We start from the raw sequence: 19,844 nt of genomic DNA, 5'->3' as shown, positions 1-19,844 counted from the left end.
AGGATATCACGTCAGCTGTGCTGCACTATGTACGAGGTATCTGGCAAACTAAACAAGCTTAAACATTGCAACCACAAACATGTGCCTAGGACTAGACTAAAAACAGATGTTTCCAGGAAATGTAAAAGATGTTTGGCATGTTTTAAGCTTATACTTTCAGCTTGTCTGCATTTGAATAAGTCCTGTATTAGTGTAAACAAAATGACAAAATCTTTTCTTGCAAATGACTGATTCATTAATGGAAGTACTGCTGAATCACACAAGGTTTGTTAGGTTATTTCTTCACAAGGAAAAGATGAATTGTTTTATGTTGACATTTACCATGGCAGGAGCTGAGGCAGTTATATGTGCAGGTTTACTTTTTAGCCCTCAGAACTAATGCAGTTTTATTGTGGCTCCTGAAAATCATGCAGCGTTTGCTATGGCAGCTCTGTATCGAAAGACAAACACATACAGTGACAGGTTTCCTTAGAGTATGTCCTGTTCTCTCTGTGAATGTATATATTGCATTCAAGTGCATATAGAGCAAAAGATTGTTTGGTAATGGGGGAAGGAGCTGCTTTTTTGTGTAAGTTTGTCTTCTAGGTACCTGAAATCTCAAATTGTCTCATAGTTGTTCCTGCTTTTATTATTGCCTTTTTTTTCCTTTGTTGCATTTGACTTTAGTTCTGAAAGTTCCAGTCAATGATATTTCTTGAAGAGAGTGGGTGTGGTTCTTCTCAGGATGAAGAATTTGCATCCAAAATGCACAAAATATGCAGGAAATAAAGTAGTTCTCACACTGGTCTACAGGAGAGATAATCTGCCAGAGATCACACAGAGTTTAATGCAGAATTAAAATCTGGACCTAAATAATCCTAGTCCCAATTTATGACTCTCCCCTCAAGGCCAACTTCACTCACTCGCTCCTTAAAAAGAGAAACGGAAAGATCTTCAGAACCGAAACAGAACACATCAGTTGACCCCCATAATCTTGTCCCCCAGCTCTTCTGGAGAGGCTGGCCTGAACCTAATGCCACTCAGGAGTTAAGTGGGGAGGGTGACCTATGCAGTTGGTATTTCTTCCATTTTCTGATTAAATGGTTTTTTTCCTCCTAACGCCAAGTTTCCGTAAGAAGGTGTGTGGGGAAAAGCTTCTATGGACACCATATTCTCAGGCTGAAATAGAAAATGGTAGAACAGTATATACATGGGAGACTGCAGAGCTGTTCATTATTTCCTTCTGCTAACTCCAAAAGGGATATATTACACCCACTTTTTACTGACTGGTATTATATAGTGGACAATAACGGACTCCAGAATTTGGAGAATTGGATCACGAGTTATCACACCTCAAGAGTTCTCACATTCCCGTTTCCATTTCTCTGATGCAGCTGTAACTGGAAATAATTAGTGCTGGTCTTAATGTCAGCATAATGGATTATTTGGAAATTGTTGGTACGTTTTATGGCGACAGCATTGTTTTGTTTCAGAGCTTCTTCCTTTGAATATGTAAAAGTAATTTCAGCTTTTGCTACCAGAGGTGATAAAAAGCTAATAATAACACTGCAGCATCTACTGTAATTTAAGAGCCTGTTCCACCAAGTTGCACCTAGCTTTAATTTTCTTATGAAGCTGTCAGCCAAACCCAAGCCTGTGATCGAAGGGAAATTTATCAAGCAACTGAGTTCCAGTGTGGAGAGAACTGCAGGTGCTGACCAGTTCACTTTAGACCTGCATTATGAGTATCATTACAACCATGATTAGGCATTCGAGACCAAGGCATTAATTTGCTATCATAGATGCTGACATTATGTCTTTTCAAAGCACAGTGTTTGCATGAAAATCTAGGAAGAAATAGACAGGCCTGACTTGATGTAATTAATGTGGAAAAGCAGAAATAAACAATCTCCCCTTCTTTTGTCTCCCCAAATAGCTGGGTTGGAAGTTCTCCCTAGCAGTTCATGGTGTAAAACTGATGAACACGTTTCCATGTTCAGAATCCCCACTTTGATATGGGCATGGTGGATTGATGAGCATGGATTTGCTGTTGTCAGTGCACCACTCCATTAGAAACCAGGCTGCTGTAATTAACATTTACAAGACTAGTCTGGCAGACCTCTCTGGTTTGTTTTTATTCAGCATCCCCTGGCAGGGGCTGTACACTTGTCTGGTAAGAAGGTCTGTAGCCTTAGATGGATGCAGGCAGCACAGCTGTTGGTCAGTGACAATGGCAGTGATGGAGGAGCAAGTACTGGGGCCCCAGCAGGTTCTTCCCCAGGCATGGTACCTTGGCACTGCTCTACAAAGTAGGGTCTGCCAGAGACCCTCTGCTCGGTGTGATGGGGAGGGCAACAAGGGCTCAATCTTAAGGGTGCTGGGACAGCTCAAACACAGGTTTCTCCAAAACTGATCCCGCTTCCTCGGTGGGAGATCAGCCAATTCACCTGCCCTTCCCTTCTTGCTCTTTTCCTTTGCTCCACAAGTACTTTGTCTGCAGCAGGGAGTCTTTGCATTTATGCTTCATCTCAATGGAGACAGTGCTGGGCATGTCTCAGGAGATGAGGAGGGTCCAGTGGCACTGGCAGATCTTTGCAGGGAAAGGCTCCCTCACACTGATTGTTTACAGTCCCAGATCAAGAGAAGGACAACAATGGAAAGAGGTTTCTGTTAAGTAGCTGAATTTGGTCATCCCTTGGCAGGACCATCGGAAACATAAATAGTTTAAAGCAGACCTTGCTGATACTGTTCCTTGGAGAGCAACAGTATGCAAGTACACCAAGAATTAGTTACATATTTGATAATTCCTAGCAGTAGCAAACTGCAAATCATTTGGCCTAGGAGGGGGGAGCTAACAGTTGGGGTGTCAATAGGACTTGAACTTGTGTCAGATAACCTGGTAATAATCTAAAAAATAATCATGTTGTTTCGCTCCTGTAACATTACTGACGAAGATTAAGGTGTGCTTTAACATATGACTCACCAAATGCATTTGAAAGGCATGCTCAGCCCTCACTATAGGGGAGGTTTCCTGTTCCTAAATTAGATGACAGTGACAGTTTTGATCTCCCTTTCATCCTAAGCTGTTCTCTCTGAGGAACGGTATTGATCCGTGTAAGTATTTATGAGTAGTTCAGTGCCATCAGAACAGCACATGCATTACTGGGTAGCAATCTGTGGTTAGATCTTTGAGGTGAAGATAATCCTGAATGCTCTAAAGAGCGGGGTCAAGTCATTTTCATTATGTGCTTTGTTTATACCGTCAAGATATTAGTTTAACAGCAGTTAACATGGATGAAAGTTCAGCTGAGGAAGTGGACTCAATCCCCTGGACTAGCTGAGCTGTTGTTCTCTGTGCTCAGAGTAATCACGGGGCCTGGAGGAACTCTGACTCAACAGACCTTGTCCTCGGCAAGAGTCCCAAAAGGCTGCTTTGGCAGTCAGCTACCTTCACTAAGTATCCTTTTTGGCAGGATTTGAATATTCGCACTGGGAACCTGGATGAGGAACAGCACAGTAGCTACTGCAGTGGCTGTGTCACCATCACATTGCAGTGATAAATAAACAGCATAGAATAATATTCATCTGCCAGCATCCAAAAGGCCATCACATGTGTCAGCCTGAGGTTAGCTGGCGCCTTCAGAGATTTTAACCGCTCCGTTTCTGGGAAGGAGAGAGGGACTGATGGTGAAAGGAAGTTTCTAGCAATGGAGAAAGCTTCTAATTGGGAACCATAAAGCCTTTAAAATGCAGAAAGTAAATACTAGAACAAACCAAAGCTGTGGGATTTGGTTGGTTGTTTTTATGAAGTCATACTCTGTGGGCTGCATTCATGAGTGCTGAACATCTGGGGTTCGCTTTGTTGAGACTGGAGTTTCATTTCTGTGCTAGTCGTCACACTGACACTTTATTTTTTCCTAGCATGATCACTATTTTTTGCCTTCTGAATGTCAACAGTAGACTGAACTTTACCTATATCTGACTCAGAAAAAGATTTAAGGGGAAAAACTCATTTAACTCAGAGCTTCTCCCAAATCTTCGTTCGCGAAGACTGGCCATACATCTCAGCCAAAATCCTGGAGTGAGTAAGCAACAGGAACTCTGAGGAAACTGGAATAAAACATGAATTCTTTACACTGCTAAAATTTGGACCTTAAAAAATAAATATAGGATTGAAAAAGATTTTGACTAGAAGTTGGGCTATTTTTATTTAGTTTTAAGAAAGGAGAAAACAGAACATTTTAAATAAAATTCCAGGTTTGCACAATTAGATGCCCGATTAGAATTGGCCATGTCGGAAGATACTCTGCTGTGAAGACAGAGAGAGAATTCAGAATGTGGTCCTTTCCCTGAAAAAGATAAAGGCAGAGTTTTCTAATGTATTATTTAGCACTTGTTAGGCAGTGCATTAAGCAGTCACTGAGAGGAAAGCTTTTAAAAACCAACAGCCTCTCTGATAGCATTAAATCTTACCTTAGATTTTTTGTTAAGTCAATAGTAAGAAAATAAACGAATTAATACATTTCAGTCTGCCCGATTTATAGATGCCAATCAAGTTACAATGCTGGACATGGCCAGCCCAAAGAGGGGAATAGATTTACCTGAGTGAGGTCTTAATTTAATCAACTGGCCCTAGAGAGCTGAAGTCAGCAGGCTAGGATGATATAAGAGGCAGCAGAGAAATAGCACCTTTACTGCAGTTGCAAAGGAGAATGACAGTGATGGAAAGGACTCTGGGCAGTGTCAGAACACACCTATTTCCATGATTTATTCTTAATTTACTTTAATGACAGTCTGAAGGTTGTCCATTTTTCTTTAAATGTCCTCAGAATACTGATATTTTCTAAACATTTGGAGCATGCTTTTTCTCCCCCTCCTTTCTTTTAGCTCCATTGCAGGTTGGAATCAAAGAGGAGCTAGGGACACGTTTTGCCATAAGGAATTTGGAGTGCGCTGTCAGACTACTCTTTTTCCACTGTATCCCTTGCCAGCCAGTGTCCCTTCCCTGCAGTCCCTCTTGAGTGAGGTCTAGGAATCACACATTCCTCTGAGATTAATGTTGATATTATGATAAAATGGAGGAATCCATTGCATTTCTTTTGCAATTTATTCTGGCAGAAGAACAATGTCTGCTTTCCCAATACAATAGCTCATTTTTATTATCAAGTGAATTTATTGATGGTTGTTCAGAACTAGTGACATGCAGACAATGATCTCAGATTGCATTTACATTTCTGGAGTACTTTCCATCTTTCCAATTTCTGCCAGGAACTTGTTTCTGTGATTCAGAGTTTTTATTTTAAGATTGGACTGTTTTTTCATCTGCATTACAAATCTGTACCTTTTGCTTTCTTGTGTATGTGCACTGCTTTCATTAGTATCAGAAATTCTTTAAGCTTGGACTTGAACATTTATTGTTAATTATAAATTTTTGCAGGTAGGCATTTGTTTTTTGCCAAAAACTCAGGTCTGTTTTTACAGACTGACTGTAAAATCATCATCCCTTCAGCAGATGATATAGTGGGTTTTTTTCATTCTCCACAATGCCAGTGAGAGGGTTCAAGGGCAATATGATCTCAGTAATACTTGCAAATAGCTTGGGAATGTTTAGATAACTGGAGACTAATCCTTTTGTCATTAAAAAAAAAATCCATGTTTTTACAATAAAGAACTACTCCTACTTTCTTCTGAATCCAGTTCTTTATATAAAAATGGGTGGAATTGCCCCAAAATGCATCTGGAAGGGGACTTACAAAAAGGAGGGGGAGCAACTCTTTACACGGGCATGATTTGAAACAAAAAGAGGAAAGAGTAGTTTAGATCCTAGGAAGTTCTTTACTCAGAGGGTGCTGAGGCACCCTAATAGGTTGCCCAGAGAAGCTGTGGCTGCCCCATCCCTGGAAGTGTTCCAAGGCAATGTTGGGTGGGGCTCAGAGCAACCTGGGATAGCAGTTGGCACCTCTGCCCGTGGCAGGGGGTTGGAACTAGAAGATCTTTAAGGTCCCTTCCAACCCAAACCATTCTATGATTCTATTAAGTCCATATACTTTCCAGTCTCCTCTGGCACCATCTCACCAGCTTGGCGGTTGCTTCACTGGGATCTGTTACTAAACCACTCAGTTGTAACATGGTGTTTTAAAGCATGAGACAGTTCCCATCCCAGGTGAAACCAAAGGTATTTTTTGTGAGAGAAGGTCAGGCTCTGAGAGCAGCCACTGCAATGCAGAATACCTGTTATTCTGCTCGGGCAGTGTCTGTGAGTAGCCAAGTAGAGCCAGGCAGTCCAGAGAAGACTTGCTGAGCAGAGCTGTGGGTGCTGAGGACAGAGGAGCCACACTGGGTCCAAATGCAACATTAGTGCAAGTGCCCCATCACTTGCTATACACATTTCAGTTGTTCAGAGTGAGTATACAACACGTTCCAGCAACAGAACTTAAAGCCCCTGTTTAAAAGATTTGTGATTAATCTTCCATTTACTTTTGTGTTTTCAGATATACTCAAGGACAAGAAAACCCATCCAGAGAACAGAAACGAACCAAAACCAACTGTGAAAAAGATTGACACCACAACCACCAGAAGCACTGTCAAGTCATCCTCCAAACACAGTGTAAATGGAAGTGGGAGCAGCCCAGCCCTGAGCCCCTCCCTTGTTTTAGCAGCACTGGCAGTTCTGTGGCATTGTCTGCTGTAGCTGTGTTGCCTTGCAGCCACTGTGCTACTGCTTCTGTTCACTGTCATTTATACCTGCAGTCTTACCCAACAGAAAACAAAACTAAATGGCTCTCTAGTTTATGTGGTGTGTTAGAATAAATATGAAATGCTGTGCTGGAGTTGGCAGATACCAAGTGTCATCACTTACAATATCTGGAGATAGCCTTTGGCAAAGCCCACCCAAGATACAGAGGGGATGGTGACAAGGATCTGAGTAGCTTAAGTTATGGGGTAGAAGTAATGGAAAACACAGAAACTATGTATGGGTGTGTTACTGCTTTTATCGATTTCATTTGCTAGAATTTGACTGGCTGGTTTTGTTTGTTTAATTTTTCTGATAAGTTATATGAATGGTCAGTCTTCAAATTCAAGCCAATCCATACTTTATGTTTTCAGTGAACAGCTAACATGCTGTGTCTACAGTTCATAGAATGTTAAGGGGTTGGAATGGACCTTAAAGATCATCTAGTCCCAATACCCCTGCTATGAGCAGCAACATCTCCCACTAGAGCAGGTGAAGTACTCTCTACCAGCTTGATGAAATTCCTGAGTGATCAAGAAGTTCAAAGCATGTTTGAAACTTCTTTTCACTCTTACTATTTAGATTGTAGGAAACAACATAAAAGTGTATGGTGTGTCTAATATATCAGTATAGTTGCCTTAATTATGGAAAAAAATAGAACCACTTTGTTTACTGAGGGATATAGATAGGGAGTTTCCCTGCCCCACAAAATGTCATTAACAAATGCTTAAGCATATGTTCAAGGCTTATTGGACAAATGTCCAGCAAAGGGAAACATAAATAAACATAATAATGTTTTATCCACTTGAATGCAGCTCTGTACAGAGGAAAAAAAAAAGTAATTCAGTTCAAACTTACTTTGCCTATATGATGTTACATACCAACTCAAGTTTTCCATAAAGATCGCAGCGATATAAATTATTGGGAACTCCCATTAGATTCTAACTAGATTTTGTGCAGTATGTGTCCCTGAAATCAACTATTTCATAAACTGTGTATTATTTAATTACATTTAATGTTTAAAATTTTGTATCACGTTAGGTGTAAATGTAAAACACACTGAAATCTAGAACATTCTCTGTTTTGCCTCATCTTGATTGCTACCTTAGAAAATGTCAAATGTGCATTATTATATTACAAGGCTTTGTTTTTTAATCAATGATACATTGATGTGTTTTAAGTTTTTGGATGAAAAAGTACTATAATAACTTCTAATGGGTTAAGAGTTAATGTGTGTTTTCCAACAACTGTTTACAGTGCCATTGAATATATGTATACAAACACAACTGTTGAATACAGTGATTAATATGATAAATATATGAAACATTCTAATTGTTACACTTACTACATTTCATAACTATTACAACAGTTTAATGGCCATTTTCATGTTGCAGACTATTATTATGTACAGTTTTGTAAGATTTGATGTAAAACACTTGCCTTCTGTTTTTTGTAAAACATCTCTTTGATACTTGGAGTTACACAGTCACTGAAATTACTCAAAAGAAGAACCCTGTATCTTACTAACCAGCTTCAGGCTTTTTATTGACAACTTTGATTATAAAAGCCTGACTTAAAGAAGGTGCCGTGTGCCAGTGCTGCTGCTGGATGTTATTACAAAGTGGCAATAATTCAGAATAAGCATACAATAGATGAACAAAGGCTCACTTCACTGTGTTATCAGACAGTATTAGTAAACTTGTCTAGTTACATTTGCAAAGGTGGGGCTTTAATCCAGTTTCTAATTTGGGCTCTTAGATCATATTTGCCAATGTAAAGGTATGATCAGAACCGTGGACACACCCAGCTGCGAAGGCAGCGTCTCTAAAGCGGCGGCAGCAGCTCAGTTTTCTAAAAGATAATTGCATTTCAATGTTGAAACAAGTAGATAAAATGGAAAAGGTACTTACATTACCATGAAGTTTTTTGTATTTTAATTCTGATTTTTCAAAATTATAAGGATATTACTATCTCTAATCAGGGCTTCCCAGTCAGATCAGTGAAAATCAGTTTTCCTAAAAGTGATGAAATGGCTGTCCTGTGTTTTCCAGGGTTTGTGAGCTGCACCAGTCCATGGAACCATAATTAAAAATGCTGCTTCTTGTATTCGTTTTCAGTACCCTTTGGAAAAGTGCTATGGTACCTGAGGAGGTGTGCAAGTTGTGTCATTTGTACAGTGACAGAACTCTGTAATGCCTTGCAGTCCTAAAGAGTGTGTTGTGATGGTTGTTGTTGGAGAGGCTGCCCTGTGTGTGCACACAGAGATGTACTTCAGGTGCTGACACCACCTGCTCCTGGGGTAACACCAACCACTGTGGTTTCACTGGAGCAATTCATGTCTGATGCTTGTGAACCTGACTCCTAATTTAGTTTTCTCACACTTGAGATGCTCAGTCACCATTCAAGCAGGTGCACCCACATTTGCACACTGTCAGGATTCCTATGGACAGAGGTTTCAGGGCTGGGCTCTGATCCTGCCAGATTTCAGCTGTGCAGCTTAGAGTTTGCAGTTTTTCTCACCTTCAGAGAGGGAACTTGAATATCCAGAGTTAAGTGTCTTTCTGAGGTGTGTTCTGTGAAAGATTTTGAGTGGTGATCCCACTCATGTTCAGCTGCAGCAGAGGGAGCTGCAGAAACCCTGCAGGAGTAATGGATGGAATAACTCACCCAAGGGATTATTTGTTGCTGCTAAATGTCATAATCTTGCCAACCAGAAACCTCTGAAAAATCAAGTGTTTGAATTTGGAGGTTGGCTGGCAAGTATTTGTATGATGTAGCACTCCCCTCTCAAGCTAAACAAGAGAGCCCTTTTAAAGTTTCTGTAACAAAACTGAACAGGTTCAGACCTTGGGATGAGAGAGAATCAACTCATTTCTTTGGATTCAACCAATGTTTTAATAGACAAAAATTGTTGCAGAATGAGGAAAGAGGACTCCACATCAATTAATACATTTCACACTAATACATTTTACACTGTAAGAAGAGTACTGGTCAAACCAGCATGAAATATGTTCATAATGTGTATCAAAAATGGTGCAGTTTTTAAGGGCAATGCAGTGTATTTCTACTAATGGTAGAAATGGTAATTTTTTTTCCCCAGGATCAGTTGCATTTACATATTTAAAATGAATGTTTTCCATCAAACAAGGCATCTATGCCAGGAAAGGCAAAACCAACTGTCCGTGTCAGATAAAGGATGTATTCCTTTTCAGATGAATAAGACACCTGGTTTACAAAACCTTATTTTGTTATCCAGAACACTGTAATTATGATGCAATTACAAAGGTCGAAATTCAAAATACTTTTCAACTTGTCTATGTAATCTCAGTGTAAAAGAAGGTACCAGTCTAAGAGCATTGCTGTAGCCTTGCCTAACAGTTATGAGTTGTATTTTTGATTGTTTATTGTTTTGCTATGACTTCCTTTTAATATTTTGCTGTGCCCGCATTTGTGAATGCCAGCGTTGGACGGTAACTGCTCTCATATATTTGTGAGTAAAATCAATCTGCAGTTTTCTGTTGATAGCGATGGAGGCTTCTTACCAGATCAGACGAAACTGCTGTAGTGTCAGTTCTTAGTGTTTCACTGCTCCTGGGGCTCTGTGTTACACCAGGTTCCTGTAAGAGGTTCAGGAGGTCTATGTGTGACTAGTCCCCTTCCTGGCTGTGGAAGTGTGAGGGAAGAGTGAATCTGGGTGGTCAGAGATGTGGGTGGCTGCAGGGGCCAGTGCATGGCCACGTCCAGCTGCCTTTTCGGAGGCCCTGAGACAGGTGTTCTCAGCTGATTTCAAGTGGCTTTTACACCTCTCCAAATCAGCTCATGGAGACTGGTCAGGCAAAGAGCAACACAGAATCTAGAGCTTGCACTTTCAGGCAACTCCACAGACACCTGCTAGGAACTGGACTGGATTTTGCAATTTAGATGCTTTACACAGTCTGGCCTCTCATTTTCAACCTTGTATTTTTTTCTGCCTTGGACACTGCCAGTGTTATGCCCTGTTTTCTGGCGCCCCAGGTGCTTTGTCATTGCATGAGGAACTGTGATTCTGATCTTGCAGTAATGAGCCTTTTGAGGTGCAAATGTCTGTCAGAGCTTGATAAGGGCAACACAAGTAATACTATCCAGCTGCATTGGCTTCAGAGGCTCTGTGTATGGGAATCTGCCTGTGAGATTCACATCTTTCTGATCTCTTAAATCAGATCTGTATTTAATGTATCCCTATTTCCTTTTGATACCAAGACTGCAACGTGTATCATAATTTTAAATTTGACTCTCTAATTCTGTATGAGTCTTCTCAATATTGTCCTAATGGATGTTGTGCACAGACTTGATTTTAATGTTAATTGAGCCTTTTTGCCCAGATTTGCTGAGCTATTCTTATTCAGTATTGCACACTATTAGTGTTAAGCAAGATGTGTTCAAGTGAAAGGGGATGAAAGTACTCAGTATCTTATTGAAGTAAGATACTGAGTAGGACAAAAATCCAGAAAGTTCCTATGTTCCTGAAATGGACTCTTCACATTAAACGAAGTTTGAGGTTTAAGCTGAAATTACAGTTGAAATTTCCTAACTCGCATGGTGTCAGTGGGATTTCAACCTTTTATTGAAAATCAATAAGTAGTCTACCCATTTTTTTTTAAGTGGGAATTAATTGATAGAGGTGTTTTCCCCATGTCTCTGGACGTGGGTAGACTCAACTCTGTAGAAGTAGGACACATTCTCTGTCCTGCACATTGAGCATCACAGCACCATAAGTGCTTAGTGTTACAACTGGCCAAACATTTGAGGCATTTATTTTCATTTTATAGCATTTCACTGCTCTAGTGCTTCTTGCAATGGCATATGACCTGTGTGTTAATGAAAACTGAAACATCTTAGAGTCAATGTCATTATTACTCAGACATGTGCTAGTCAAAAAGAACACAAGAAGGTCTTCTTCCCATTTCCTCAGAAGTCTAGAATTATTCCCAATACCGAATTCTCATCTTGTTTCCACTGTCACTCTCTAGATAACTACAATTGAATTGTATTAAATATTAAGCCACCAGAAAATAAATACTAGCCAAGAGATTGTAATAAATAGAGAATAAACTCAGAAAAGGATCCTGCATTTAAAAATTGGTAATTCTCATTATCAACACTAGATTGATTTCCCCCCATGGAAATCATGTCATACCCCTTTGAGAGAAGGGCACATCAAAGAGATGCCACTCATGCTTTCATGATGTGCATGAATTACTTCATTAAATACCCCCTAACCACCACATTGGTCTTTTCTTTCTGTGCACAAAATATTAGTACTACCTTGCAAAATTATGCCATTTGCACTTAATCATTTCAATTAATCTTTAGTAAATTACCCAGTACTTTGTAATTATATTTGCAGCTAATTTAGTGCCATCTTAAAATAATTCGTTGCATAATATATGCAATTAACATTTATTCAGGGTTTTTTTCTGTTTCAGGGGGACATATAAATTATTCTCAGTGGCCTTTCTGTACACCTAATTAGCACCTGTTTGAATTATTCTACAGGCTATGGACACTTCGTCTGAAAAATGAATGCATTGCTAGTTTGTGAACTCCTTGTAAATACACAGTTGTAAAAATTCCTTTTCAGGGGAAGTGTGTTTTCATACATCTTCTGGGTTTATGAGCTAAGCTAGGCTTTTAGGCTATTGCACCTAGAGTAGTTACTGACATTTTTAATACAGTTAAAATAAAAGTAGTCTGATACTTCTTTCCCATAATTAAGTACAATATCCCAGATTTGTAGCCTATTTTATTCAGTAATGAGAAAGGAAAACAATGAGACTTCAAGAATATAGATCTTAGTGTAACTTTCACATTTCTATAAATGCATATACAGTTTTACTAATCAGGTTATCAGAAGCATTGCTGTGCTGGAATGTTGAGGGTGCTGTATTAAACTTGTGGAAATTATACCAGATTGCTTCAATCTGTAAGTTTCTGTAGGTGAATCTGTAAGCAAGCTCCTAAGTAAGTGGTAATTTTCTATTTAAATGCACAGAATATCGAGGAAGATGACTTGATCTTTCTAAAAAGGAGAACTGAAAAAACTCTCAAACAATATAAAATATTTACAACCGCCACACATATTAGATTGGGAAATCAAAATAAGAGACTTTTCTTAGGGTATGAAATGTTGCAGCAGATCCTCAGCTCCTGTGAATCAGTGTTAGCTCCTTCGTTTTCAGCTCAATGAGGAACATTTACCACAGCATATTATCTAGCCCAAGAATGCAAATTTCTGCCCATGTTTTTCCAGATGCAGAAAAATCAAGTGTATCTGCAGTGATTACAAAATTTTCATTACAGTTTTACATTGCCCCGGCCACTGATCAGGTGGTATTGTCACACCTGAAAAGGAAACCTGTGACACATGGGATGCCTTAAGTCTTCTGGCAGTTTCCCTTTCCAGGGGCACAGCAAGGCCCTTATCCAGAAGCAGCTGGTTCCACACCTTGTAAACGGGAACTACAAGGAGATGTTCATTCTGCGAGTATCTCCTAGGGTAGAAATTCTTTCTTAGAGGAGGTTTGCTGATACAGATCAGGCCTTGAAGCAGATCAAGTCTGATTTTTCTGCTTCGTGATAAGATATAGCATCCAGGTCTTAAACTGGCCTCAAAAACTGAGAGACTCAGTTGAGAGGACTGATGGTGGCTTATGATGTTTTTAGAGGAGCTTACGGAGCAAGCAGCTGTGTTCCGCTTCAGAGCCTGTGTATCTTTGGGTTCAGTTCCAGGTCAAATTACCTGTGAGTTTCCGGATTAGCGAAAGGACAATTCGTGAGTTACTGTAGCCTGATATTCTATAGAGAAGAAATAAAATTTCCTCCTGAGCAGAAACAAACAGTATTTTATATTATGCTAAATATCCAACTTGGAAGGAAACCAAAGGGGGATGTTAGGCCTCACAAAGACACAGAATCCCCTGAGCGGGGTTGGTTTTGGTGCCTATGTCAGAGTTTGCCTGCTTGTCATGAAAGAGCATGTCTACTCCTTAGCTCTTTTTGGGGACTTGAGAAAGCTACAGTTTGTAGTTCACAGATGACAAATCATTTATATGCAAAAGTTGTGGACAAGTGCCCAAAGCAGTGAAGAAAGCAGTAAGACATTCGGTGGGGGTCTCATTGAAAAATGAGAAAGTGCATTTAATTCACGTATTTGAGCTTTTGCATTAGGTATGAACAATAGAGTTGAAACCTACTCCCAAAACACTGCAGTTGCATATGGGATCAGCCTAATGGAGCAACAATACTACAGAAAATGTTTATTGGATCCCTCTAATATGGAGCCATATTAGAATAAAAATGGAAGGTAGTATACTTAACCTTGCATAAAACAACCTCTTACTGTACTTTGATATCAGAACAAATACAGTATGAATGTTTACAGTGCGTTGGGATAGAAATTCTAGTAAAATATCTGCTTTGCCATTTAGCTTTTTAAATAACTAGCTTATGGCCTCCTAGTCTGTTTTAGTTCGTTTTATTTTACAGGAAATAATAGGCTGCTCCATTTGTATCTTACATTAGTTGTATCTTGGGTATTTTAAGTTGCAAAATAGATTGGTTTTGCCCTAAGCTGTACACAAGCTCTAACACGTATTTCTATTTCCCAAGCACGTGCTTTATTTGCAGTATATCTGCTTATATTTTTATTGAACAAATTTGTCAGTTTTCTTCAGTTTGTTTTCAGCATTGGATACAATAAAGGCAATTTAAAAAAAACAGACTGAAAACAATGTCTTAGAAGAAGAACAAGGCTACACTGAAAAGCTAAACAGCCTGTTTTGTAAAAGACAGTGAACTGTGATTAGGAATAAAAACAAGTAATCCACAGCAGGAAATTGATTATTGTCATCTGTTAAAATTTTTCTTTTTTTTCTGAATGTTTTCCATCATCTGTGATGTAAGTTACAAAGCCTATGAAATTTTAATCTGGTCAGATGATGCTTTGAATAAAGAGTGCAGACTTTGAGAACTGCTGAGGAACTTGTAATATTTTGGTCATAGCCTGGCAAAAAAAAAAAGGTCTGTTTCTGCAGCTTGTAACTACTTTCTTGCTCTCCTTTTCTTTCTTGTAATAAACACAGTGAGATGTAAAGTGCCTATCTGCACTCCTGGGAGCTCTTAATATCACTGAAGAGATGCAATGCTTGTAGCAGTCTCCTGGGTAAAGGCCAGCACACTGCCCTCAACAGGTAAGACTTTTTCACCGAACTTCCATTCCTACATAAACAATCAGATTCAAGTTCTCCATTGACTGAGGTCTTGCAATAACTGTGCCATATTAAAAGCCTCTCCCCTGATTTTGGTTGGGAGCACAGTACTTCTCTGTCTTCTTATAGGCCACTGTACTAGCAAAAGGAAACTCCCTGCTGTTAGCTTAGTATTCTCATCACTTGTTAGTTAGAACCTTGTGTTTTTTCTTCTTTTGGTGTTTTTTTGTCAAATGCTGATTATTGTGGTGGTGCCTCTATCTAAAGTAACTCAGGAGAGACCTTTGCTCTTATAAGCATTTCTTGAAGCTAATTTTCATGAGCTTCTCTTCACTGCTCTGTCAAATCAGCTGTTTCTTTCCTGCTTAGAAGTTGGTGGGAAAGACATTTACTGCTTTTTCACTTTTATTTCTTGTTTTGGTGGTATTTAGGAGCAACTCTTATAGTATTCCCGAATGGTTTGAATGAAAATTATAGGACAGACCACTGAACCACAATAGTATAATGAACAAATTGTTCTTTTATTATGTTTACATGATTCTGTACCTGCTGTCTACCTACCTACTTTTTTCTTACTCATTTTTTTTTCTATTGGCATGAGGGTTTGAGCGTTGCCTCCTAAAGCATCCGTAATTCCAGCTTTCTTTGATTTTTTTATCAAAATGCTTCCTGTTTGAGATCTGGGAATTGCATACAGCTCATTTCACCATCTATGGAGAGTACTTTTTGCTAATATATTCGTTTTTGACCCACCTCCAAAGATAATAGCCAACAGCTCTTCTGTGTCGATGCTAAAGCAATGCTTGTTCTCTGAAGTGCTGCCTCATAAAAGCCTTTTAAGTTTAAGGATTTCACATTCATCCTCTAATTAAGCAGGTGCGTAAATCTGCAAAGCTGCTTCATTCTGAAATCCAACCTTGCCTCCACTTCAAAGGATGTTGTTTCTTTTCCCAAAGATGTTTTAAAAGTGCTTCTTCAATGCCTCAGATTTGTAGGGTTATTTAAAGGCTTTGCCTCTCACCTGATCCAGTACGTATTTTCCAAAAATACAAAGAATGCATCAGATCTGATGAGATGCCCCAAGGACGTCCATTATTAGCTGGAGGTCATATCTCTGACTGAAGATCTTCAATTGCATTGAGCAACCAGGCCTTCTGCAGCCAAGTGACACAAGTGTTTGCAACTGTATAGGATCCATTCAATGGTACTCCCATCAGAAATCTAAATCTTTCCTCATTTGGTTTTTGTGGGTGGTGTTGGTTAGTTGGTTTTGATTACAAGCAGTATGTCAGTTTGGCTCTGAAACACATCTAGAATTTGTTGTACCCAAACCCTGAGTAAAAACTAGTGGATTTAGCCTAGCTTGTCCCGGGAATTCCAATATGGTGCAGCTCCAAGTACAACTGACTTACCAGAATGATGTCTTGCCTTATGATACTGAGAGAGGCACTGTGACTTTAGTGTGGGAAGTCTTCCTACACTTCAGCTTTACATCTGAAAATAAAATGTCTTTTTTTGGTAAGAACGCCTGTGAAGTCATTATTGACTCCGGGACCCAACATAAATTATAACCATCCTAAAAGAGCAAACTGAAAATACTCCTGCTTGTGTAAGAAAAACAGGTTTTATTTGCATTTATTATGGCCAAGGAGGCTCAGAGTTAACTTTAGAAGAAACAAGGAATTCTAAAAGCAACAGAAACCCATGTCCTACACCTACAGGTTTATGTCCTACAACCACAGATTACTACTTTCCCATCTTGCATGTTTTCAAGAAAACGACATATGGATGGAATTTGACAGAGCAAGCAGGAGGAGATTACACCAGATGTGTGAGCCCTATTCACTCACAGTGGTTACTCAGTATTTACTCAAGGATTTTGATCCTAAAAAAAAAATCCAAACCAAAACAAAAAACCCAGAGAAGACAGAGAACCTGAAAACACCCAGAGAACCTGAAAACCTCCAGAGAAGATGGCAAACTCAATCCTTAGGGTTGGCTCCTGTAGTTCTACAGGCATTGTTCTCTCTCATCCCTGTCAGCCATGGGGCCCCATGTTTTTCCCCAGGGTCCATCATGGGTACTAAATCACGCAGCCATTCCCCTTTTTAAGGTACGTGCAGACAATGTTACGGGTTCTCCACAGGTAGACCATGGGTCATGAAGGCAGGGGGAAGAGTTTACGCTGATCTTCCTCTACCCAGGAGCAAGAAGGGATGAATTAAGCCTCAAACCCTTCTGTTTCAGAGCTATCCTTTCAAAAAAGGTGCTTTTTTTTCATATGACCCATTATTTGTTGATCTAGGCAAGTGCTGGGGCAGGAGGCTGCTCCTTTATCCTATTGCACAAACTGTTATTGTGATGGCCCTCTGTTTTCTCAGCCACAAGTGAGCAGACTTTTCTGACTGCAAAATCAGTATTTTTCATTACTGACTAACTTGGTCTGCAGAACTAGAAAGTATTCTAGTCCTACTGGGTCTAAAATGTGGATATTCTCAGATACTTCAGGAATTAGAAACTGCTGAGAGTGGAAGTGTTTCTGCTTTGCCCTGGAAAGCATCCATGGTACACACACACCTGGTATGCACTGCTCTGTTTCTCTGATGAGGTCACCACTTAGCACTTGTCTTTCCTTTCTCAGTTCCACCTTAAATTTCATGTAAAGTTCTTGAGACACGTGTAGTGCATCAATTTCCTCAGGGCATTTCTTTAATTTAAGGAAAGGTACAAAGACTCCAATTAACCTCAGATGAAGAGACCCATAGTTCATTGTCTGTCTGGGAAAATGAACCTCAGGGAACAGTACTCTACATTGCAGGCGCATGTCAGAACCATGATCAGAACTCATGTTTTTGGCTCCTACTCTGGCATGTGATCTATTAGAACAGTGTGAACAAATAAGTTCATTAACCTCCCAGAGCCTTACATTTTTTTTTCTTGCAAAGAAGAAATTATATTTCCCGTGGGTGAAATCTGAAAAAAAAATCAACACAGGAATGTCAGCATGTGCTAACTCACTACACAGTGGTAACTACCCTGACCTTTTCTTACAGGGAGAACAGGAATACTTAGAGGTAAATACACCGGTAAATAGTGACTTTCTGATGTTACTTACAAGATGATGTTACTCACGGGGTTATGTTCTTACCCACAGATATGCAAGTAACTAAGAGCAGCAGCTTGTTTTGTCTGAACAGTCGAAAGCACAAGACTGATGTTTGCACATGAGCTAATAGGAATATGATTCCTCCTGTTTGATGCTCCTTGCTGCCTCCTGATTACTCATCCTTGGGCAAAACAGAACCTAGGAATGTGCTTCATCCTTGCCAAAAGACATGGCAGCACATGGAACAGTATCAAGATTCAAACTTATGAAAAATCCAGCTATCAGTGCCACCTGCTTTGTCCCAGTAAGCAGCTATGTCCAAAACTGAGATCCCCCAAACTATTTTACTAATACTGGAATAAAAGGTGGCCCCAGAATGATGTAGGACACACTTATAGGGCCATTCTCCCTTTACCTTTTTTCCATGCTGTCAGCAGGGAGCTCTCTTCAGCCCTCCTATTAGTCAGTACTCAGCTCTGCCTCAGAAATTAGGTTTGTCCTCCAGATGGACAGATCAGCAGGTGTCTTTTAGTATAATCTCTTTCCATATATAGACAACTAGCTGTGCAGAAACACCTGTGTGCACCTGCAAGTTTCTTCAGGTCCTTAAAGGTTTTAAGAGAAAACCTGGTTCATCTAAGAGACTCTGGAGAGTTGGCTCACTCAGCAATTTCAAAAGGGGAAAATGTATTTCCTTGGCACTAAAAAAACCAGGAATCTCTCTCCCAGTGAAAGAGCTAATTAGACACACCTGAGCCTTCCATGGCTTAGGCATTCTCTGGGTGTTCATTTCTGGGCATGGCTCTTGCTCCTTGGACAACACAGGGCTGTGGGTTCTCACCAGAGGGTAAGATGATTCTGGCTCACTGTTGGCCAGAATTTACACAGCCAAAATAGGAATCCACTGTGGAACATTTCATAACTGGCCAGCTACAGTGGACACTCACCTGTGGATACCTAAGCTTGTAGTCCCCAACATATCTGGGACTTGCAATAGGGAAAAATAAAGACAGAATATTTCTGTTAGCATTTCCAGAGAGCCAGACTGGGACATGAGGCCACAGAAAAGAGGCTGAGTTACAGACTCTGGGTTAGATAGAAGAGGGTTTAATTCATCATTTACCGAGAACAAAGCAAGGCAGTGATTTAATAATTGATTTAAGGTGCTTCACTTTAATGATAGTATAAGACTACTTTGTGTTGTCATATGAGCAAAGGTCAGTGAACTGTCAGTCCTCATTATTTGGGCAGATGTTCTTTTGTGAATGCCCAAACGACTTCATGTTACATGGAAATGAGTACATGTCTTAGGTGGTTATCTTCAAAAATCAATAAGCATAAAGTTTCCAAAGAAGGCAAATCAGTAAATGGAAGGAATCGTAATTAAAGAGATGAAAAAAAATTAAGAGCTAAAAGAAAAGAAAAAAGCATTACTCAAGCATTCCCATGAGAGAAGAGTTAAAGAGTTAAGCATTACAATTCCTGCATGGATTGGTGGCCCATCTCAATCTAAAATAACTTATCCCAGAAAAGAAAATAGAAAATACCAAGGGTATGTGGAAAGTATAAAAAACATACAAGCCCATAAAGGAGACTAATGGAGTCGGTCATGCATGGGATATATTTCATCTACCTTCGGGATTTAACTTTATGCTCTGAATTTGCTGTGACAATGGATCCAGGGTCCCCAAATAAATATGCATCCTTGTTCCACCCTGTGCAGTGCACATTCAGATCTCACAACTTTTTCCTGAACCCTTGCCAAACCCCAGCCTGGTTT

At 39.7% G+C, this 19,844-nt stretch overlaps 1 protein-coding gene across 5 annotated transcripts in view; it reads left to right on the top strand.

The window, feature by feature from the left end:
* Positions 1–14,848, top strand: part of LOC116791870 (glypican-5-like) — a 434,010-nt gene extending 419,162 nt beyond the window's left edge. For all 5 annotated transcript variants that reach the window (XM_032698296.1, XM_032698294.1, XM_032698295.1 and 2 more), the window contains one exon: positions 6,471–14,848. In XM_032698296.1, coding sequence (XP_032554187.1) covers positions 6,471–6,670 — 200 coding nt within the window. In that variant the 3' untranslated portion in view covers positions 6,671–14,848. The remainder of the gene's footprint in view (positions 1–6,470) is intronic.
* The last annotated feature ends 4,996 nt before the right edge of the window (positions 14,849–19,844 follow it).

Source organism: Chiroxiphia lanceolata, chromosome 10 (genome assembly GCF_009829145.1).
Source record: "Chiroxiphia lanceolata isolate bChiLan1 chromosome 10, bChiLan1.pri, whole genome shotgun sequence".
NCBI classification, from domain to species: Eukaryota; Metazoa; Chordata; class Aves; order Passeriformes; family Pipridae; genus Chiroxiphia; species Chiroxiphia lanceolata.
The sequence above is the reverse complement of the archived record's forward strand: the minus strand, read 5'-3'. Positions and strand labels throughout refer to the sequence as shown.